The sequence below is a fragment of the Hylobates moloch genome, unplaced genomic scaffold (genome assembly GCF_009828535.3).
Source record: "Hylobates moloch isolate HMO894 unplaced genomic scaffold, HMol_V3 SCAFFOLD_9, whole genome shotgun sequence".
In the NCBI taxonomy this organism is placed as follows: domain Eukaryota; kingdom Metazoa; phylum Chordata; class Mammalia; order Primates; family Hylobatidae; genus Hylobates; species Hylobates moloch.
Window position 1 is genome coordinate 17,462,509 of NW_026652284.1, and position 22,619 is coordinate 17,485,127.

At 41.1% G+C, this 22,619-nt stretch overlaps 1 protein-coding gene across 9 annotated transcripts in view; it reads left to right on the top strand.

Annotated features, from left to right (window-relative positions):
* Window positions 1-22,619, top strand: part of UBR4 (ubiquitin protein ligase E3 component n-recognin 4) — a 146,166-nt gene that overhangs the window by 25,453 nt on the left and 98,094 nt on the right. For all 9 annotated transcript variants that reach the window (XM_032759101.2, XM_032759105.2, XM_032759109.2 and 6 more), the window contains exons 16-34: window positions 716-875; window positions 995-1,080; window positions 5,697-5,866; window positions 7,170-7,452; window positions 8,184-8,319; window positions 9,877-9,956; window positions 10,462-10,590; window positions 11,288-11,470; window positions 11,610-11,735; window positions 11,823-12,052; window positions 14,013-14,134; window positions 15,366-15,463; window positions 16,708-16,865; window positions 17,661-17,870; window positions 19,119-19,220; window positions 19,525-19,625; window positions 19,877-20,075; window positions 20,433-20,621; window positions 21,050-21,113. In XM_032759101.2, the coding sequence (XP_032614992.1) occupies window positions 716-875; window positions 995-1,080; window positions 5,697-5,866; window positions 7,170-7,452; window positions 8,184-8,319; window positions 9,877-9,956; window positions 10,462-10,590; window positions 11,288-11,470; window positions 11,610-11,735; window positions 11,823-12,052; window positions 14,013-14,134; window positions 15,366-15,463; window positions 16,708-16,865; window positions 17,661-17,870; window positions 19,119-19,220; window positions 19,525-19,625; window positions 19,877-20,075; window positions 20,433-20,621; window positions 21,050-21,113 (2,826 nt within the window). The remainder of the gene's footprint in view (window positions 1-715; window positions 876-994; window positions 1,081-5,696; window positions 5,867-7,169; window positions 7,453-8,183; window positions 8,320-9,876; window positions 9,957-10,461; window positions 10,591-11,287; window positions 11,471-11,609; window positions 11,736-11,822; window positions 12,053-14,012; window positions 14,135-15,365; window positions 15,464-16,707; window positions 16,866-17,660; window positions 17,871-19,118; window positions 19,221-19,524; window positions 19,626-19,876; window positions 20,076-20,432; window positions 20,622-21,049; window positions 21,114-22,619) is intronic.

Genomic DNA, 22,619 nt, shown 5'->3' on the forward strand with positions numbered 1-22,619 from the left:
CATTGGGCAAGAATCTGAATTTTTTCTAGCCTTAGTTTTGTCTCCTATCATATGACAGTGATTGTACCTGCATCTAAAGGTGTTGTGACATCTTAAAGAGAGACTATTTGTAAAGTGCTTAGCATAGGTCTGATATATCATAAGTGCTTGCTATGGTTGAACTCTTGGTTCGACTAGTATTGATTATCCAGTAAGTGTCAGTCCCGGTTCTGATGATGTGAGTGAGTCAGATACAGTTCTTGCCTTCATATATATAGCTTACAGTCAAGGATGTGGACAAAAAACATTTATACAATAATTCAATTTAATTTTAGTAGAGAAGTTAAGAGCTAGGAATTCTATATATGTGTAATAATCATTAATATAGGCTTCAGGATTGAATATATCAGTAATGAATTGGAGCCGGACAAAGGACCTTAGGAGAACAAAAGAAATGGGTCAGTCTATTTAGAAATCCTGTTTTCATACACTGTTTTGTAACATCTGTTATATTAAACTGGAATGCCATTTTGTGTAAGTAGAATTACATGGGAAAGAGAGACTCTCATAATGAAACTTAGGCCCACTGTAAGTGATTTAAAATCTGATTCTTTCATTCATTGTGTTCATTGCATGAGACCTATAAGCAATATTTTATTTTCTATTTGTAATCAGAGTTTATAGGAGCGCTGGGCTTATGACCCTGATAAGAGCTTTTTTTATGTGTTCCTTTCAGTTCTTAGGTCTGGCTTCCAACATTTTGAACTTCATCACCTCTTCCATGTTGAACTCTCGGAACAATTTTATCCGAAACTATCTGAGTGTATCTCTTTCAGAACACCATATGGCCACCCTAGCCAGTATCATCAAGGAGGTGGACAAAGATGGACTCAAGGGTCAGTAGACAAGATATGTGCCTGGTGGATTTTTTTTCTCATGGAGTTTGGCTGTTGGCAGGGAGGTGTGGTGCATGCAATAGCTGCTTAAGTAATTGACTTTTCTACTTGTCTTCAAGGTTCATCAGATGAAGAGTTTGCTGCAGCTCTCTATCATTTCAACCACTCACTGGTAACCTCTGACCTTCAGTCACCTAACCTGCAGGTTTGTGTGTGCTGTGACCATCTAGGCAAGAGCTCATGACACCAGCTTCCATAGGCTGCAGCTCCAATTATTTGTTTGTTTTTTTGAGATGGAGTCTTGCTCTGTTACCCAGGCTGGAGTGCAGTGAGACGATCTTGGCTCACTGCAACCTCCACCTCCCAGGTTCAAGCGATTCTCCTGCCTCAGCCTCCTGAGTAGCTGGGATTACAGGTGCGTGTCACCATGGCTGGCTAATTTTTGTATTTTTAGTAGAGACAGGGTTTCACCATGTTGGCCAGGCTGGTCTCGAACTCCTGACCCCAAGTGATCTGCCCGCCTCGGCCTCCCAAAGTGCTGGGATTACAGGCGTGAGCCACCGCTCCCGGCCTGTAGCTCCAATTGTTGAGGAACAGTTTGTCATTAAATCCCCTCCCTGGAAAGAGCATTGAGAGGTGATTCTAGTATGTCCCTGTGCCTTATATTTAGGGTCATTTCCAGAAAAAAAAATACGTCCTTTATCTTAAGTCAGTAAGCTTAAAGAAAAGGAAAACCCACAAAAACAAACAGAAACTCCTGATGATTATGCTAGCAGAAAAGTGGACAAATACACAAGCAGGCAGTTTATATGAAAAGAAATATAAGTGGTCAATAAACATAGGAAAAGTATTCAACATCTTTAGTATTTGAAGAAAGACAAATTAAAATGTGTGTTTTAAAATAATCAATCAAATTATAGGAGATAGATGCTCTCATATACACTTGTACTTGCAAACCCACCACCAGAACAAAATCTAGGACATTGACTGTGAACTTCCAATCTTATGGTTCTCTCTCCCCACTGAAATAGCTAATGTCTTGAATCCTAAATCTCAAGTTCCTCATGTCCTTTGTCATATATGTATGTGTATGTACATATATAATCTATATTCCTTAAATTTAAAAAAAGTTTTAATAATTGCTTGTAGTTTTATAGCAAATGACATCATGCTCTATGTAATGTTTTCAAGCTCTCTCTTTTTTCATGTAGTATGATATAGTACTGTATTGCCAAGATTCATCTATATTGTTATGTATTTCTATAGTTATTGTTTGGACTACTGTATGATATTCCATTATGTTTGTGACTCAAAACCACAATGAGATACCACTTCACTTACACCCATTAGGGTGGCTATTATTAAATGGAAAGTAAGTGTTGGTGAGGATGTGGAGAAAATGGAATTCTTGATGCATTGCTGGTGGGAACATAAAATGATACAGTAGCTGTGGAAAATAGTATGTCAATTCTGCAAAAAATTACATATAGAATTACTATATGGTGGCACGTGCCTGTAGTCTCAGCTACTCGGGAGGCGAGGCGAGAGAATCACTTCAGCTCAGGAGTTTGAGGCTGTAGTATGCTATGATTGCGCCTGCGAATAGCCACTGTACTTTAGCCTGGGCAACATAGCAAGATCCCTATCTGCCAAAAAAAAATAGAATTACTATATGATTCAGCAATTCTACTTATATACCCCAGAAGAAATGTAAGCAGGGGCTTGAACAGGTGTTTATCCATGCATGTTCATAGCAGTATTATTCCCAGTAGCCAGAAGATGGAAGCAACCCGGGTGTCCATTGACATTTGAATGGATAAACAAAACATCCATCCATACGATGAATGTTATACAGCCTTCAGAAGGAAGGAAAGTGTGACACATGCTACAACATGGATGAACCATAAAGACATGATGCTAAATTAGTCAGTCACAGAAACACAAATACAACCCTGTATGGTTCCACTTCTGAGGTACTTAGGTAGTCAGATTCATAGAGACAGAAAGTAGAATGGTGGTTGCGTGGGGCAGGGAGGTGGGAAAGTGGGGACTTGGTGTTTAGTGGGTACAGTGTTTCAGTTTGGAGAGACGAAAAAGTTCTGGACGTGGATGGTAGTAAGGGTTGCAAAATAATGTGTATGTGCTTAATGCCACAGAACTGTTCATGTAAAAATGGTTGAAATGGTAAATTTTATGTTATGATACTTCACCACACAAGAAAAGTAAAGCAAAAATAATGCTTGGTACCTAGTACTAGTACCTGCTAAATGTTAGCTCTCTTTATACTTGTATTATTGTTTAATATTATTATTGCAGTCTCTTGGTTCATTTGTTCAATACATATTCATTGAGCACCTACTATGTGCCAGGTACTATTATAGACACTGAAGAAATAAAGATAACTTGAGTTAGTGTGGGATCATGAAAAAGGAGGGAGATACGGCATAGGACATTTTGCAGAGATCATGGGCCATTATTTGAATGGGGCAAAGAGCATGGAAAGGAAGGAGTCTTGGATATTGCCTGAGTTTGAAACTCAAATGAAACTAGAAGGATGCTATTGTCATTAATAGAGACAGGAAAGTCAGGAAGGAGAGTTGGTTTGGGGGTAAGAGAGATTGGGTTTTGTTTTATTTGTTTTTTTTTAGAGGTGGGGATGTTACTATATCTTCCAGGCTGGTCTCAAACTCTGGGCTCAAGCAGTACTCTTGCCCTCAGCCTTTTGGGACTATGTGTGTGTGCCATCATGCCCGGCTGGTTCCTTCCTTCCTTCCTTCCTTCCTTCCTTCCTTCCTTCCTTCCTTCTTTCCTTCCTTCCTTCCTTCCGTCCGTCTCGCTATGTTGCCCAGGCTGCTCGAACTCCTGGCCCAAGTGATCTTCCCACCTCAGTCTCCCGTATAGCTGGGACTGTAAGTGTGAGCCTCTGTGCTCGGTCTAAGGTTTCAGTTTCACTATGATGAAGTTTTGGGGTGCTGGTGTCTAGAAAATAGTTGGGAATGTGAGTCTGAAATTCAGGAATTAAATTGGGGCAATTTTTGAAGTAATGAGAAACAGTAAGACTAGCAAGATAGCTGAAGGCTGAGGCTGAACCCTCAGAAATGCCAGTATGAAAGAAGAGTGGAGGAAGGGAGGACTCAGCCAGAGTTCTGCTGCTAGATGGACTGTGGTGCAGTTTGACTTCTTAGAGAGTCAGTTACCTTACTTAGAGCTCAGAAGGAAGGATTAGGGTGGAAGGGAAAGACCAGGTTCCTATGGAATGTTAACTCATTTTTGTGGCTCTGAGGACTGAAAAACTGACACCAAGATGAAAAATAAGCTAAAAAAAATAGCATTAAAAAACAGCATTATAAGGAATATATGTTACTTATCTATATATATGGCTAGGTACACCCCTCGATTTGAACATTTAGATTTTTTTCCTGATTTTTCCATTATTAGAATTGTGCTATAGTTAGTATTTTTCATGTAGCTCAGGTAGGTTTTTTTGTTTGTTTGTTTCATTTAACTTAGGAATTAAGAAGTTGTCTATGACTTTGTTGAGCATGGTGGTTAAGAATGTGGTTTTAGAGGCCGGGCGCCATGGCACTTTGGGAGGCGGGTAGATCACTTGAGGCCAGAAGTTCGAGACCAGCCTGGCCAACATTGTGAAACCCCATCTCTACTAAAAATAAAAAAAATTAGCCAGGCGTGGTGGCACATGCCTGTAATCCTAGCTACTCGGGAGGCTGAGACACAAGAATTGCTTGAATCCCGGAGGTGGAGGTTACAGTGAGCTGAGATTGCGCAACTGCACTCCAGTCTGGGTGATGGAGTGAGACTCTATCTCAAAAAAAAAAAAAAAAAAAAAAAAAGAACATGGTTTTAGAGATAAACCTGGCTTTACCACTTAGAGACCTTCACCTTCCCTCATCAGTGACATGGAGCAGATAATACTTCCTGTCTCTGCCTGACACATCCGGTGTGACAAAAAAGTATGCTCTGCGCTTAACTCAACCTACGGTAACTGCCTAGTCCGTGGAAACTGCTCTTGAGGCCAGCGACATTTTGTGAAACATTTCCAAGGAAGGGTCCTTGAGGATGTAGTATAAAAATATAATTTAATTTGGCAGACTTAGAAATTTATCCTACATCCCACAGTAACCATGCGTTGTGTCTTCTGAAGCCAAGTGAGAAAGCAGGCATTTGTCTGGTTTTCCATTGGCATCCTGCTCAGTGTGTGTGTGTGTGTGTGTTTGAGAAGATAATTTGCAGCTTAGTTAACTGAGCTGAAAATGAAGCTCATTTGAAAGACATGCTCCACCTGGAGGTGAAGAACAGCCTTGTTGAGTTCTGGGTGCCTTGAGATCTCATAGGCAGAATTTCTCTGCCAATACTGTGGATCTCTAAGGTGTTGGATCTTCCCCTTTTGGGTGTTATTTGTATTATGTAACTGATTATTAAAGAAAAACTATTAGCTATTACAGTTGTTCAAGAAGTTTGCTTTCAAAGGCAACAACTTTTCATGTTTTGTCCATTTACAAAATTATCCCGATTCTGGTATCTCAATGCTTTTCTCCTTTTTCAGGAGCCCATATCTGACACTCATTAACTATAAATGTTAATGAGGTTAGATCAGTCAGTTTTCACTTATGTTTTTCTCATTTGTTGACCTAAATGATCTTTATCCAAACTATTCCAAAATCTGAATTTCTAGGTCCTTCTTTCTTTAAAATATTCTGTTCAATATTAAAATAAACAAACAAACGTTTGAGAACATGAGTAACCTTTTGACTTTATCCCATATCTGTTTCCTAATGTTCTGTTCCATGTCTTTCCTGTCAGAACACACTGTTGCAGCAGCTAGGAGTGGCTCCTTTTTCTGAGGGCCCTTGGCCCTTGTACATTCACCCTCAAAGCCTCTCTGTGCTTTCACGCCTCCTGCTCATCTGGCAACATAAAGCCAGTGCTCAAGGTGACCCTGACGTCCCAGAATGCCTTAAAGTTTGGGACAGGTAAGATGCCTCTAAGGGAAGGCCTATAGAGAAGGTTATTTCCTTTTTTGTTTGACTTCTTTGTAGTTAATCTGTGGCTTTGAGACATTGCTGTAATGGTAATGTTTAGAGTGGGGAGGGTAGAAGAGGGATAGAGTTGGAGATGTGCTGTTAAAAAAACAAGTATGTCAACTTTGGTCTGGAAATAAAGTCTCCCTGTAGCACATGGGAGATTTGGTTATAATTATTAGATGGAACCACAGTCTTGAACAGAACCAATTTTATCCTGACCTGTTTTTTTGAAAGACAAGCAGGGAAGCCAGCTCTGTCCTTGGTTATTTTGCTTTCAACATGAAACCACTTAGGGGCACTTGCGGACTTTTTTGGACAAATTTTAAAGAATTTTTTTCCTTGGGGGAAGCTCAGATTAATCATCTAAATCCGCTTTAGACGGACCTGTATTTGCCATTTTTGTTTACATGGTTAGAAGTCTTCAAAGCAGTTTGTTTTCCTAAAAGGCTTTGCTTTCTGTTCCCCATTCTAGGATCAAATAGCTCTAATGCTGGATTTGAGAAATCATAAACCTCCTTGAGTGCCAAAGACCCACTATATTTTTCCTGGTGGAATCTTGCAAAAAGGCTGAGAGGGTCGAGGGGTGCAATGAGGGAAACCCTTGTTAAACACACAAATCTCTTCCTAATATTAAAACACACATCTCTTTCCAAATAGCCGAAGGCTATTGGAAACAGTTGGCTACATTCATTCCTTTTTTGCATAAAAGCTCTTCTGACAAATTCTCTGAATAGTGTAATTTCTTTTTTATTGCTTTATAGTCTATTGAGTTATTTTTGACTATTATGCAGTGATTTTTAACCTGTAGTATAAACTTTCAAAACTAGCATTAAATGATAGAATCAAAGTATGGGGAAAAGTAATTGAATTGGTTCACCTGTCCAAGTTTATTAATCAGAAAGGAACAATAGCAACATTTTTGTGGGGGAACTTGTAGTACTTTTCATGGTCACAAATGACAGGGTGGGCATTAACACGCCTGTGTTAAGGCTTGCCTCAAGTGATCCTCCCCTCAACCTCCCAAAGTGTTAGGATTATAGACTGAGCCACTGTGCCCGGCTGGCCAAGTCTGACTTTTTTTAGCCAAAATAAAGTTTCTGTCTTCTCTTTACCATGTAGCCTTTTTTTCCTTCCTTAATTTGTTTTCTTACTGCCTGGGTTTAGGAAATGTAACTCTTCTAGTGCTTGACATTATAACTCCTGGGGAATGCTCTTTTTCCCACCAGATATAGTGATCTTTTCTCTCTGGTAGGTTTTTGTCTACAATGAAGCAGAATGCCCTGCAAGGCGTGGTGCCCAATGAGACAGAAGATCTGAATGTAGAACACCTGCAGCTGCTCCTCCTCATTTTCCACAATTTCACCGAGACAGGCCGGCGGGCCATATTGACACTTTTTGTCCAGATCATCCAGGAGTTGAGCGTCAACATGGATGCTCAGATGCGCTCCGTGCCGCTCATCTTGGCTCGCCTCCTTCTCATCTTTGATTATCTGCTTCATCAGTACTCCAAAGCCCCTGTGTATCTATTTGAGCAGGTACAGACCAACACGTTCTTTTTTGCTTCACCGTTACTGAGAACTTTATTCTTCTCAATGGTTACCATGATCCGCAGCCCAAATGACCTGCTCACTTTAGGTTTTAGGTGTTGGTAGGTTGATGGGTAGGATTAGGAGAACCACTGAGACTTGTACTGATGTTTAGCCAGAAATGATACATGTAGATTACTTGATTTGATGCATTTTTTGAAAGTGGAATGTAGGCTGTGTTCAAAGGCATTCTCTCATGAATTGCCCTGCTCTACCTGTGTCTGATGCAGTGCCCTGAGCATCGGCCCTCGATGAGTATTTGTTAGTGGTTGAATGACAGTCAAGTAGTAAATTTTATGGATTGGTAAATTCCTTTGTTGTAAGGATCCAAAATGAGGATAGGAGGATCCGTTCAGACTTAACTGTGTTCAGCATTTCTTAAAATGTTTCATTGAGCACTATTCCGTTTATGTTCCACCAAAAATTGCATTCCAAAAGTAGTCACAGAAAAATCTTTAAATTTTTATTTTGGTTTGTGAGTTTCCCAGGCTTTGGTATACCAAGCTATTATCATACCTGAGTGAAAAGCTGAATGGTGCCCAATAAAACAGAATATTTGAATGTAGAACACCCACATTCAGATTACCAAGATTCGGTGTACTGAGCTATTATCATGCCTAAGTGAAAAGCTGAATGGTGACTGTGTATCTTTCTTAATTTCAGTATTTGTGTTTTAAAAGGTACAGCATAACCTGCTAAGTCCTCCCTTTGGGTGGGCAAGTGGATCCCAGGACAGCAACAGCCGCCGGGCAACTACTCCTCTCTATCATGGATTCAAAGAAGTAGAAGAAAACTGGTCTAAGCATTTCTCATCAGGTCAGAAAGAAGATTGTCAATAAGAAACTGACTTACTGATTCTCATTGGTGGGGTTGAATTTGAAGCTTGGAGACTCTTGGAGGATCTTTGGTCATTTGCTTTAGTGTAATCCCTATGGGTGGCAAATCACCTATGGATTAAAACATTTCAGAAATGGACTCCCACATAGCCTACTTTTATATTTTTTAAAAAATTGAAGCCAGACACTGTGGCTCATGCCTGTAATCCCAGCACATTGGGAGGCAGAGGCAGGCAGATCATTTGAGGTCAGGAGTTGGAGACCCGCCTGGCTAACCTGGTGAAACCCCATCTCTACTGAAAAAATACAAACAACGTTTAGCCAGGTTTGGTGGTGCCTGCCTGTAATCCCAGCTACTCTGGTGGCTGAGGCAAGAGAATCACTTGCACCAGGAAGCAGAGGTTGCAGTGAGCTGAAATTGCACCACTGCACTCCAGCCTGGGCAGCAGAACAAGACTCTATTTCAAGGAAAAAAAAAAATTGAGGCCGAGCATGGTGGCTCATGCCTGTAATCCCAGCACTTTGGGAGGGCAAAGTGGGAAGATCGCTTGAACCCAGGAATTTGAGATCAGCCTGAGTAGATCCCGTCTACCAAAAATTATTTTAATAAGTAGCTGGGCATGGGGGCATGTGCCTGTGGTCCCAGCTACTTGAGAGGCTAAGGTGGGAGGATCGTTTGAGCTTGGGAGGTTGAGCTTGCAGTGAGCTATGATCACGCCACTGTACTCCAGCCTGGATGACAGAGTGAGACCCCTGTGTCAAAAGAAATAAAAACTAAAAAATAAATTGAGACACAAGAAATCAGAATCCTCATGTCTGGCCATAGGGTACAGTATATGGATTCTTGCCACTCTGTGTGATTAATTTTCCTTATTTTCCCTTAGAGTTGTGGTTCTAATGTACAGCTAAATTTCCTTTTGGGTCTTGGTGATATGCTGGTCTGAAACTAATGTGAACATGAGATTATCTCTAGTGTTTTTCTCATATAGCAATTGTCTGTTCTTTGGATGAGGTGTTTCTTGTGTTCATTTTTAGTGTGTGTTTGTGCTTACCCCGAGGATTATTTGATGTTAAGTGTGTTTTGTGGAAACTTTTGTGAAGCCTTAGTGTGAGTTTACTGTTATCTCTTACTATTTGATGTTAGGGAAACAGCATGTAAGTTTAATGTGTGCAGACTAATGATACAATTTGTTGATTGATTTGATTCTAGGGCACCCTACTTAACTCTTAGAGCAATGGTTCTCAATAGGTGATTTTGCCCTCTCCCCTCCAGGACATTTGGCAATGTCTAGAGATATTTTTGGTTGTCACAACTGGGGGTGCTACTGGCATTCAGTGGGTAGAAGCCAGGGCTGCTGTTAAATCACCTAGAGTGCACAAGATGGCCTCCCACAGCAAACACTTATCTGGCTCCAGATGTCAATATTGTTAAGGTTGGGAAACCTTGTTATAAGTGTTTTCTGAGTTTTTACATTGCATACTAGTTAGATAGAGTTAAGAATGAAACCGTTCTTTTAATTAGCACATTACTTTTCAGATGCTGTCCCACAACCCAGATTCTACTGTGTCCTGTCCCCAGAAGCCTCAGAGGACGATTTGAACCGACTTGATTCTGTGGTACTAGGAATTTTAAAACTGCATTTTATATGTGGGTCAGATGGTTTCCACCAGAATCAGCCTACTGGGGGGAAAGGGAATAACTGACTTTTTATAGTCAGGAAATGTAGTCTGTGTTACGATTTGAGCTTATTCTAATAGGAAAATGTTACTTGGATATTTATTTGTTGGGTGCACTTTTGCTGTGGGGTTCATCCTTTCTGGATTGGCACCTCTGACACTTGATTTTTGAAGACAATCTTTGTTAGCATTTTTCACGTGCAAGTATTTTAATGGACAAAAATAATTGCCTTACGCTCTTATTCTAAAGCCAGCAGTTTGTGCTCACGATAGCTTGCAAACAGTGTGAGTAACGTCCTAGAATGGGAATCTGCTCCAAGGAGAAATTAATGAGTATGATTTGATGGGATATTTTGTCAATCATGAGGATAAGTGATAGTGCATAGGCAGTAGGAAAAAATGCTTTAAAAATAAGGAAATAATTGTCTTTCTTTCTTGATGTCAGGCATGTGACGTCCTTTTCTCCAAGCTTGTCAAGTATGATGAGCTTTATGCTGCACTGACAGCCCTGCTTGCAGCTGGGTCCCAGCTTGATACAGTTAGGAGAAAGGAAAACAAGAATGTAACAGCCTTGGTAAGACCATGGAACCCTGAGAAGTCTTTGGGTTGTGTTTGATCATTGATCATTTCTATCAGAAATTTCCTTCTGAAATGTAATCAGTTTATTGAATATTGATTTGCAAAACTGACTGATACTTGAGTATTTCTAGGTAGTTTGGGTAGCTATGTTCACCTTAAAGATAATGTAATCAGCTGTTGCATTTTTTTGGTTACCATTGAGAGAATTGTAATTTAAGAGTTAGTGGTCCCCCCCAAGTGCTATATCTCCTGTGAATACTGGTTGATGTGTGATATTGAAAGCCTCATGCTTGAGATTTTTCTGTGGCTCTGTTAATGTGTCTCTATACTTCTAGAAGCAATTCCAGGCCACAAAAACGGACATCTGATTGCAGGTCTGCTAAGCAGAATGTCCTGCCCTCTTTTGGTTAATTGGCAAATTATTAGGGAGCCAAAGTTGTCTTGGAATAGCCTTTTTGGTCTGTGAAATGTGCAGAATATGGAACAAATTATTTGTATGTGTGTTCTGCCATTTTCTGCTAGGTGCACTCTCTAGAAAGATCTGGCGAATGGACTTGGGGGCCAAATCTCAATTTAAAATCAGGACTCTACACAGTTCTGCTTTAAAAGTTGTATTTGGAGTAGTTCGTACTATGAGGGAGATCTTGAGGCAATACCAAGTGCTACCTCTATGCTCCTTTTCCTTTCTCCAGGAGGCCTGTGCCCTTCAATATTACTTCTTGATACTGTGGAGGATCCTAGGAATTTTACCACCATCAAAGACTTACATTAACCAGCTATCCATGAACTCACCTGAGATGAGCGAATGTGACATCTTGCACACTCTGCGATGGTCTTCTCGGCTCCGGATCAGCTCCTATGTCAACTGGATAAAGGTAACACAGAACTTGCTGCTAAGACTATTCAGAGCCAAAGTGCTTTGTGCTTACAGGAGCTTTTAAATTTGAAGATGATGAAAGCTTTGGACTCTGCCTATAGTGATCTCCTAAACACTTTTTCTTGCTGTCCAAATAGGATCACCTTATCAAACAGGGAATGAAGGCTGAGCATGCTAGCTCGCTTCTAGAACTGGCATCTACCACTAAGTGTAGCTCAGTGAAATATGATGTTGAAATAGTAGAGGAATACTTCGCTCGACAGGTATGTAGTATTGGAACCTAAATGATAGAACTTGGTTTCTACCATAGCCCATTGCCACAACTAATTATATTTTGCATATTTTTAAAGATCTCATCCTTCTGTAGTATCGACTGTACCACCATCTTGCAGCTGCATGAAATTCCCAGTCTGCAGTCCATCTACACCCTCGATGCTGCCATCTCAAAGGTCCAGGTCTCTTTGGATGAGCATTTTTCTAAGATGGCTGCTGAGACTGATCCTCATAAGTCGTCTGAGATTACCAAGAACCTACTTCCAGCCACGCTACAACTCATTGACACCTATGCATCGTTCACCAGGTGTGGTGAACTGCCTGCCCAGAGATGCACATGCACTCTTCACTCTGTGCAGATCCCCCATTGACTCAGAATTTGACATTTTTCCCTTTCGTCAGCTTAGGGGTTTTTTCCCCATAGTATAATGCTTTCTTCTCTAGTATGAAGGGGTGCTTGATGAGGGAATTTTCAAATAGTGCAGGAGGAGTCAGGAGGAAGTTTAATGTCTATAATTCTTTAAATATTTTGTACGATTTTACTTGTAGGATACAGAGAAAGGTAATTTTTCTAAACACTGTCATTTCTGTTATTAACTGAGTTAAAGCTCCTTAAATGCTCTTTATTTATTATTATTAAAAAAATTTTTTTTCTGAGATGATGTCTCGCTCTGTTGCCCAGGCTGGAGTGCAATGGTGCGATCTTGGCTCACTGCAACCTCCACCTCCCGGGTTCAAGTGATTCTCCTGCCTCAGCCTCCTGAGTAGCTGGGATTACAGGCATGCACCACCATGCCTGGCTAATTTTTGTATTTTTAGTAGAGACGGGGTTTCGCCATGTTGGCTAGGCTGGTCTTGAATTCCTCACCTCAGGTGATCTACCCACCTCAGCCTCCCAAAGTGCTGGGATTACAGGCATGAGCCACTGTGCCACTGTGCCTGGCCCGTAAATGCTCTTTACATGTCATGATATGTAGTTGGAGAAAAAAAAAATCTCTAAATGAGTTAGAAATTATTTGAAATTCAACTCTTTCTATTACAAACACTGCAAATTGCATGCCCTGTAGACTTTGGTCTGTATGATGTTTAAATATTTTAAAGTTAATTTCAGTATATAAAATTGGGAGATTATTCACAAGTTTAGATTTCTGGCTTTTCTTAAATCGGAAGAACTGGCAAAACTGGGCCTGACTTCCCAAACAACAGTAACAGACTGGAGCTAAGAATTAGTTCCCTTTGCAGCAGTTTTCACCGGGCTCTCTTAAGCTTATTTACTTTATCTGGGACCCTGTAGGATCTCAGTGTTCACTCCTGTTCTATGGGGCTTTTTTGTTTTGAGATGGAATCTCACTCTGTTGTCCAGGCCGGAGTGCAGTGGCATGATCTCGGCTCACTGTAACCTCCACCTCCTGGGTTCAAGTGATTCTCCTCAGTTTCCCGAGTAGCAGGGATGACAGTTGCATACCACCATGCCTGGCTAATTTTTGTATTTTTGTATTTTCAGTAGAAATGGCGTTTCTCCATGTTGGCCAGGCTGGTCTTGAACTCCCGACCTCAGGTGATCCACCTGCCTCAGCCTCCCGAAGTGCTGGGATTACAGGTGTGAGCCACCGTGCCCAGCTCTGTGGGCTTTATGCTGCTTTAAAGGGACCTACATCTTTGTCAGACTTAACTAACCTTGTCTCTTAGTGAGACTGCCTTGCAGAAGATAGAGAGCTGTTGTTTGAGGCAAATTTTTTGAACAAGTATGTATGGCTGCTACGTGCCAGGTACTTTTCTAGGTGCTAGGGTTATGGCAGTAGCCAACGCAGACCAAGTCATTGCCCTCTGGGAATTTACAGACTCTAATCTGGCCTAATAGGCCAGTGCTTTCCACACTGAACTGTTAACATTCCTGGTCAAGTAAGTTTGCAAAATGTTGGATAAACAGTTTTTTTGTTTTGTTTTAAAAAATATAGTATTCAGAGCCTTTACTGTATACATTGTCAATCTTCTGAGGTGGGGAAGGAGGATAGATATAGTATTCACTGTTTCTCAGGCTTATTTGTCAGACAGTAATGTTTTGGGAGCATTTCAGAGGAGGGGACATTCTTTGGGAAATGATTACCCACTGGAATTCTTAGAGACCAGGAAGGGGCAGGCACTATCAACTATATTAAATAGATAGGAAACTGAGATATAGGATTTTCAGCCAGTCTAGGGCCAGTTTTTCCTAACTGGTGGGATTAGATTCCTATGGCTTCAGTTTCCCCCTATTTTTTCCCCAGAGCCTATTTGCTGCAAAACTTTAATGAAGAGGGAACAACTGAGAAACCTTCCAAGGAGAAACTGCAAGGCTTTGCTGCTGTTTTGGCTATTGGCTCTAGTAGGTGCAAGGCAAATACTCTGGGTAAGAGAACAAATGTGCTTTTGTGTAATATTATTACAACAGCTAATACTGCTAGTACTACTGCTTCTCTCCCTTGGTGCCTACTGGCGTTTACTATTTATTGGAGCCTTTTTGTGTATCAAGCATTTAGGTAGGTTTATCTGTTTTGATCTTCACAATAACCCTATGAAGTGTTACTTTGATCCCCTTTTTACTCATTAGAAATTAGGCCTAGAGAAGTTATTTGTCCACAATCCTGCATCTTGCAAGAGATAGAGCTGGGATCCAAACCAGGATCTGTTGGTTCCAAAGCATAAGGCTATTTTGTCTTTAGCACAGATCTTTGCTCCCCTCCCCTTTCCTCCCCTCCCCGCCTCTTCTCTCTTCTCTCGGCAGGGTCTTGTTCTGTCACCCAGGCTGGAGTGCAGTGGCGCTATCGCAGCTCACTGCGGCCTTCACCTCCTGTGTTCAAGCAGTCCCCCTGCCACAGCCTCCCAAGTAGCTGGGATCCCAGGCACATAATACCATACCCGTATAATTTTTAAATTTTTTTGTAGAGATGAGGTCTTCCTATGTTGCCCAGGCTGGTGTTCTTTTCATTTATAGGGGATAGGAAGATTAGCAAGCTAGTACTTTGTGCCTGGAAAAAATCTCTTTGCTGGGCTAGGAATGATCTGGTAGAAATTTAGGGTGGAAAATGAAAGGGCTTGATTGGAGTTAAGTACAGTAGTTACACTTTGAAATTTACAATCATTTGTATTTTCCTTAATTTCAAGCTTTAAATATTCATTTAACATTCAGATGGTCTCACTTTGTACTGCTTCACTGAATGCTGTTCTTAATGTGTGTTATGATCCCTGCCCTTAAGATTTGTCTTAAAGACAAAAGAGATCAAGAGAAAAGTGATACCTATTTATTGAAGGGGAGCAGATGTTTAATGGTGATTTCAGTCTGACTTGCAATGACTCACCCTCACTTCGCATCTTATTTTCAGTTGTCTTCTTTACTTGCAAGATTAGAAAGTGAACATGATGGGAAATGAAAACCTTACAATTGAGAATGTTAGCTATTAAGCAATTAACTGGTTCTTGGACATAGTACTGCTATTGAAATATCCATCTAAGCTATCTTACTAATTATTTTGACAGCCTGGGCTGTACTGTTTCTTTCTGCATTTGCGCTTGGCTTTTAAAATGCTCTGTGTCATTCCTTCTTTCTTGTGATGATTCCTTGTCCTTTCTGTCGCCTCCAGGTCCGACACTGGTTCAGAATTTGCCATCGTCAGTGCAGGCTGTGTGTGAGTCCTGGAACAACATCAATACCAATGAATTTCCCAATATTGGATCCTGGGTGAGTCCCTATCTGTTCCAGGGGTAGAAATACTGAGTGCTAGCCATTCTGTCTTTTGTTCTTAAGCCTAAAGGAATTAGGCTTAAACTAGCTACCAAGATATCTTATACTGCAGTAATACTGGCTATGGCTGAATCATTAATCAGTGCATTTAATCACCTAGTTGGCTCTCATATGGCTTTTTGCTTAGAAGTTTGTGTTATCAGAAGACAAACAATTTTATTTATTTGAGCCTCAGTTTCTTCACCAATTGAATGTTGGACTGTGACGATTCAATGTATTGAATGCTAAGTGCCTAGCGTATTACCTGGCACACGAATTCCCAATACATGTTAATTCTGTTTCCTTTGTAGGTTATATGTCAGGAACCTGCTCCTTTTGTAACAGTTTTACAGGGTCGCTTTTAGCTTCTCTAGGCTTTTAGATACTGCTGAGTCTTTTTTTTTTTTTTGAGACGGAATCTTGCTCTGTCACCCAGGATAGAGTGCAGTGTCGCGATCTCGGCTTACTGCAAGCTCCGCCTCCCGGGTTCACACCATTCTCCTGCCTCAGCCTCCCGAGTAGCTGGGACTACAGGCACCCACCACCACGCCCAGCTGATTTTTTTGTATTTTTAGTAGAGACGGGGTTTCACTGTGTTAGCTAGGATGGTCTTGATCTCCTGACCTCGTGATCTGCCTGTCTCGGCCTCCCAAAGTGCTGGGATTACAGGCATGAGCCACCATGCCCAGCCAATACTACTGAGTCTTCTGTCAGTTTACTTGCTCTTTGTATATCCTCTGCTCACACTACCTCTATTAACAGATTATTCGCTCACTGAAGTTCTTTTCAAAAGCTAAATATTATAGTCTTGTTGTCCCTGCTTTATGATGGTGACCTCTGTTTACACCACCCAGAACTTTAATAGAGACCAGATGCATTACAAAATCCAGTTCCTTCTCAGTCATTATAGACAAACAATAGTTTTACTTTAAATATACTGCATTATATTATACTCTAATCATTTGAAAGTGGTATTGGATATTCATTGCATTTAACTGTTAACTTTGTACTAATTAAAATTTAACTGCTTCTTTTTCTGTACCCCACTTCCCTTCCCAGCATGAATAACAGTGTATACTGAGTAGAGGCTATTGTTTACAAATGTCAGTGGGGTCTTAGTTTATGTCATTTTTTTTTTCCATGTGAGAATTTTTTCCAGGATAGATGGTCTATCCATTTACATCTGCTTTGCTTCCTTTCAGCGCAATGCCTTTGCCAATGACACCATCCCTTCAGAGAGTTATATTAGTGCAGTGCAGGCTGCACACCTGGGGACTCTCTGTAGCCAAAGTCTGCCCCTGGCTGCTTCCCTGAAGCACACCCTCCTTTCACTGGTCAGGTTGACTGGAGATCTTATTGTGTAAGTACCTACTACATAGCCCCAAGGACTCTATGTCTGTATTCTATTGTGGTTAAAGACGGACAGTGAGAGTTTTATAACTATGTAGTAATGCTTTCTTGTATACTTCTTTAGCAAAAAGAACCTGTTGCTTTAAAGTATAGGCACTTACCTAGAATGATTTTTTAACTTAGATCTGAAAGACAATAGAGTACTTCCTCCTCTGTGTAGTATTTTTCAGAAAAGGCTTGCTGGCTTTAAGACATATTGCAATTTGGAGATATCTTGGGTTTAAATTTTAAAGTGATAGTGACAGATTATTTGATAATGTTTCTCCAGAATCATAGTGGGATAAATTCCCACCATTGTAAGGACTAGGTCAGGCCAATGGAGGGACTATTGTCTTCTTATACATAGGTAACAGGTAAAGTCTTACATCGTATTGCCCTAAAAGTGATCCAGGTTCCTGGCAGTTATTCTAGAAGGCTTGTCTGGGATGGAATACTTGCTTTGGTTTCAGTTAATTTTCTTCATTGAATATTATAAAATGCAGCTCATTAATTTGATGTTTTAATAAATGGATTTTTCAAATGAAAATGATTTTTGTTTCTGATACAATAATGAAAAAGAAGAATATGAAATTTTATGATGATACCTGTGTATAAAATAGCTATCATGGGAAGAAGACTGGAATAAAGGCCCTTGTGCAATTCCCCTTCCCCTGTCCCCCGGCAAGTAATTGAATTACCCTGTCCTTGCTTTGCAGCTTTTTGGAGGAGTGTATTCACTAACTCGATTTCATTTTCTTTGCTGAAGTTGGTCGGATGAGATGAACCCACCACAGGTAATTCGGACCCTGCTACCTCTTCTTTTGGAATCAAGCACTGAGAGTGTTGCCGAGATCAGTAGCAACTCCCTGGAACGCATCTTGGGCCCTGCTGAGTCTGATGAGTTCTTGGCTCGTGTTTATGAGAAGCTGATCACTGGTTGTTACAACATTCTGGCCAATCATGCAGATCCTAACAGGTGAGCTTGATGGAGAACAGTCAGGTTTCCTGTGACCTGCTGCTGCTATCAGTGAAATGTACTAACACTGCTGCCTTTAGGTCATTAATAGCTTATTGTTTTTGTGTGTGTGGTGTTTTTTTTTTATTCTGAGACATGATCTTGCTCTGTCGCCCAGGCTGGAGTGCAGTGGGGTCACTGCAACCTCTGCCGCCGGGGCTCAAGCAGTCCTCCTACCTCAGCCTCCTGTGTAGCTGGGACTACAGGTGCATGCCACCATGCCCAGCTGGTTGTTTTTTTTTTTTTTTTTTTGGTAGAGATGGAGTTTGCCATGTTGTGTAGGCTGGTCTCGAACTCCTGAGCTCAAGTGATCCCCCCATCTTGGCCTCCCAAAATTCTGGGATTACAGGCGTGAGCCACCACACGTGGCCAGCTTATTGTTATTTGTGTTTTTCAACAGAAAATTCTGTACTTGTGTGCATTCTGCATTAATGTGGAAATGTGTGAAGAGTTTTTTGGAGTCGTTTTTTGTGATTAATTCCTAGGAATAGACATTAAGAAAATGGAAGACTTAGATGTTTAGATTTGGAGACTTAAAATTGTTTTTAATGACTATCAAGTGCTGCACTAGCTCTGATGAGATGTACAGAGGAGCTCACTGAAATTGATTTCTAATATTTTGTTGACTGTGCTGCTGAAATGAGTGTGGAATGGGCAGTCCCACAGCATAGCTGGATGTTGGTAGTTTAGGCCACATTGCTGTAGATGAGCTGTAAAGAACAGTTGTTTCACTTTCACCCCACTGAGAATTGTACAAATGAAGGTGCCACAAGTTGGAATTTCCTGTCTCTTTGTTGTTGAGTAGTCCAGGTTTTCATCAAGGATTCCTTTTGTTCCCTGTCTCCTCTTTTCTTTTTCTTTTTAACAGATAAATAATTTCAGACACTTTTAGCTGTGTAGAAATGATTTGTCCAAAGTGTCTTTTTCCCTAAATCACTGGCAGATCTGGATTAGGACTGAGCTTTAGATGCCTTTCCTGTTCATCTTCCTAATGAAGAGGATAGAAAAATAAAGTTGAGGGGCTGCTATTAATTCAGTAAACATGTATTGAACGCCTACTTTGTGCCAGGCTTTATGTTAAGCTTTGCCAGAACAATATTGGACATTGCCCTCAAGGTCAGACAAACTTTGGATTTTACTAAATCACCATGAGGAGGACATTGAAACAGGTCTTAATACTGGTGGTTAAGTTTTCCATTTGATCCTCAGTGGACTGGATGAATCCATCCTGGAGGAATGTCTCCAGTACTTGGAAAAGCAGCTGGAAAGTAGCCAGGCTCGTAAAGCTATGGAGGAGTTTTTCTCTGACAGGTGAGCTGTGTTTTGCTTTATTCAGTGAATATTTTTTGAATGCCTCTTGAAAGCAAGGAGCTATATGTTGATTTAGGTACTTATTATCAGCAATATTTAAGGCCTGGTTAGGTGTCTGCACTTTGGGGAGTTAATTGCTGACTCCTTGGGGTTGTTGGTGAGGGGGTTAATTTCATGAACACCTTGTGTTATTGACTCATAAGTGGCCATTTTCCCCAGAGGAGATGAGATTGTGAAGAAAGGATGCTTTTTATGTGGGGCTTTAATGTGATTCTTTCCATTTTTCTCCCCTCTTGCCTCCCAGTGGAGAACTTGTACAGATCATGATGGCAACAGCCAATGAGAACCTCTCTGCTAAATTCTGTAACCGAGTTTTGAAATTCTTCACCAAACTCTTCCAGCTGAGTGAGTGACAGCTTTTAGTAATCTTCTTATGGGAACTTTGATGTCCGGCTAATACTGTGCATATCTTCTGCCTGAGTTTAACTACAGCATGAAAATGCTAACAAGTGGAGAGAATCCCTCAGAGAAAGTTTGGAAGGAAGTTGAAAACTTGCTTTGAAGCCATTTCCTCTTTTCCTGGCTCAACAATTTGCCCCTTCTTTCCCTTCCTCTTGCCCTTCTTTACTGACCCTGGCCTCTTGTTCTGCTACTAGCTGAGAAGAGCCCTAACCCGAGCCTGTTGCATCTCTGTGGCTCCCTGGCACAGCTGGCCTGTGTGGAGCCTGTGCGCCTGCAGGCCTGGCTCACCCGCATGACTACATCACCCCCAAAAGATTCTGATCAGCTGGATGTGATTCAGGAGAACCGGCAGCTGCTGCAGTTACTGACCACATACATTGTTCGGGAAAACAGGTAGAACAACTACATTTCTGTCGTGTTTCCCTAGCAACCCCAGAAATATGTTGATATTTGCAGTTATCTTTCCTTCCGGCACCAGCCTTAGCATTTTCAACATTTTCGTATCTACCTCTCTCTAGACTCAAGAATTCTAGTGTAGCTCCTTGATTTTTTTCCCATGGAAAAACTTTTGGAATGACTTGGCCTGTCAGTTACAACCTGAATGAATGTTTTATGCTCTACTAGCCCAAGTCCAAAGCTGGGATTGGTATTGTAGTTATGTATTTAATGTTTAATTTAAAACTTCCTTTATAACACACAGAATGAGATTCCTGTTGATTATTCACCAACTTGCTCTTTCTTTTCTCCTAGCCAAGTTGGGGAAGGCGTGTGTGCTGTTCTTCTGGGCACCCTGACTCCCATGGCAACAGAGATGCTGGCCAATGGTGACGGGACTGGCTTCCCTGAACTTATGGTTGTGATGGCCACTCTGGCCAGTGCAGGTCAAGGTGCTGGTCACCTTCAGCTTCATAATGCTGCTGTGGATTGGCTGAGCAGATGGTAAGACGATGAAGTTGTATCTGTAGGTTACAACATTGATCTTGGAGAAGTGGGTTGCTTTCTTTATAGCTCAAAGTGAGTATAGAAGAAATCTGAATCTCTACCCTTTTATTGGAGTTTGGGAATTGGGGGGTGGGTAGCAAATAGCTCTGTTGACTTTAGACTTCATCTTCATCATTTTCTTAGTAGAGTTTCCTGTTCATTGTTCCCAAGATAACTCTTGGGGAAAGTATGCCAAGTGTTAATGATAATTCTAAGGCCAGAGCACCCCAAGCTATGTAACTATAGATTACTTATGGAGTTTTCTAAGAATGCTTCTGCTTCACAGTGTCCTCAGATTAATTCAAAGTTAATGAAGATGCCTCATTTCTTTGGTTTCTTAGATGATTTTGTGTCTCCTCTTTCTCCTCTTTTTTTCTTTGGGACAGCAAGAAATACCTGTCACAGAAGAATGTGGTTGAAAAACTGAATGCCAATGTAATGCATGGAAAGGTAAGAAAAGTGAGGAATGACAATGGGGGGTGAAGGGAAAGGTGATTCTCACCTCTGTGGTCAGGTGGAAGTCTCTTGTTCCTATTGAGTTCTGTGCCTGGCTAGCCTACCAAGGATAAGGCTGATACTCTCAAAGACTGGAAGTGTGTAATTGCTAACTGTGTGCCTTTAGGCATCTTTTGGCTGGCAAGAAGTCATGGGAAGGAAATATACTGGTAAATAAGCAGACAGAATCTTTCTTGAAACATAGAGTTCCTGCCATCCTAAGATATTGGGATGTTATGGGAAACTGTCTCCCTGCTCAGGCTTTGGAACTGTGCCACTCTGAGTCAGTGTTATAAGAGGCCAAATACAGCCTCTTCAGCTCTAGTCCAGATGCTAAGCTTTGTTTAATTTGCCTGAAGGTTCTGGTTACTCTGGTGAGAAAAGGGGTTTGAAACTGACAGAAATCCTGCATTCAGGCATTTTCTCCTCCTGCCCAACCCATGAACTGGCATAGGTGGCTAGGAACAGATAACTAGCCTCTGAGAACCACTATGGTACCATTCATTACTCCCTCCTTTTTTGCTGATCTTTATCCTTTCAGCATTGACATGTCAGAGTGCAGAGCAAAGGAACTTAGAAATCTGAGCCTTTGATGCCAATTAATTGGGTTTTCTAGGCAAGCATGAACTATCTGCAATGATTTGCTAGAATTTTTTTCTCTTGATTTCTGAAGCTATTCCTCTCCTGCATTACTTTAAAGCCTGATAATTAAAATGACTTTCACTTAATGGTTAAAAAATGCTAATGTTAGGGGGAAAATGCTAATGGGAGTCTCTTCATACTCTAATCTGATCTTTTCTTGAATGATTTTAATCTGTTTTTACTCTATTCTTCTAATTTCTTTTTTTTTGTTTTGTTTTATTTTTTATTTTTTTTTGCACACAAAACAATAAACATTTTCTAAAAGTACATACAAACAAAAAGATGCATATCAAACATATTAGGAAGGTTGCACATGGGAAGATGGGGAATAGAAATGGGGGGTGGGAATTAAAGAAAATAAATGAGAGAGGGACTTTGTATGGATCAATGATAATAACTCAATCCTCTACTTGACAAAGAAGAAGGAGAAGGAAGAGGAAGAAAAAGAAAGTGGGATAAAGGATCAGAAAGGGAGGAAAATAGAAAAAATTAGAGCATGACTCCAGGGTAGACCTGCCCTGTTGTCGCTTGGTTCGCTGGTTGGTTTGACAGTTGCATTTTTCATACGTTTCGCCATGTTGGCCAGGCTGGTCTCGAGCTCCTAGCCTCAAGTGATCAACCCGCCTCAGCCTCCCAGAGTACTGGGACTACAGGCGTGAGCCACCACATCCAGCCCCCACATTGCTTCTGGCCTCTGTGGTAGACCTCCCAGACGGGGCAGCTGGGCAGAGGCGCTCCCCACATCCCAGACAGGGCGGCTGGGCAGAGGCGCTCCTCACTTCCCAGACGGGATGCCGGGCAGAGGCGTTCCTCACTTCC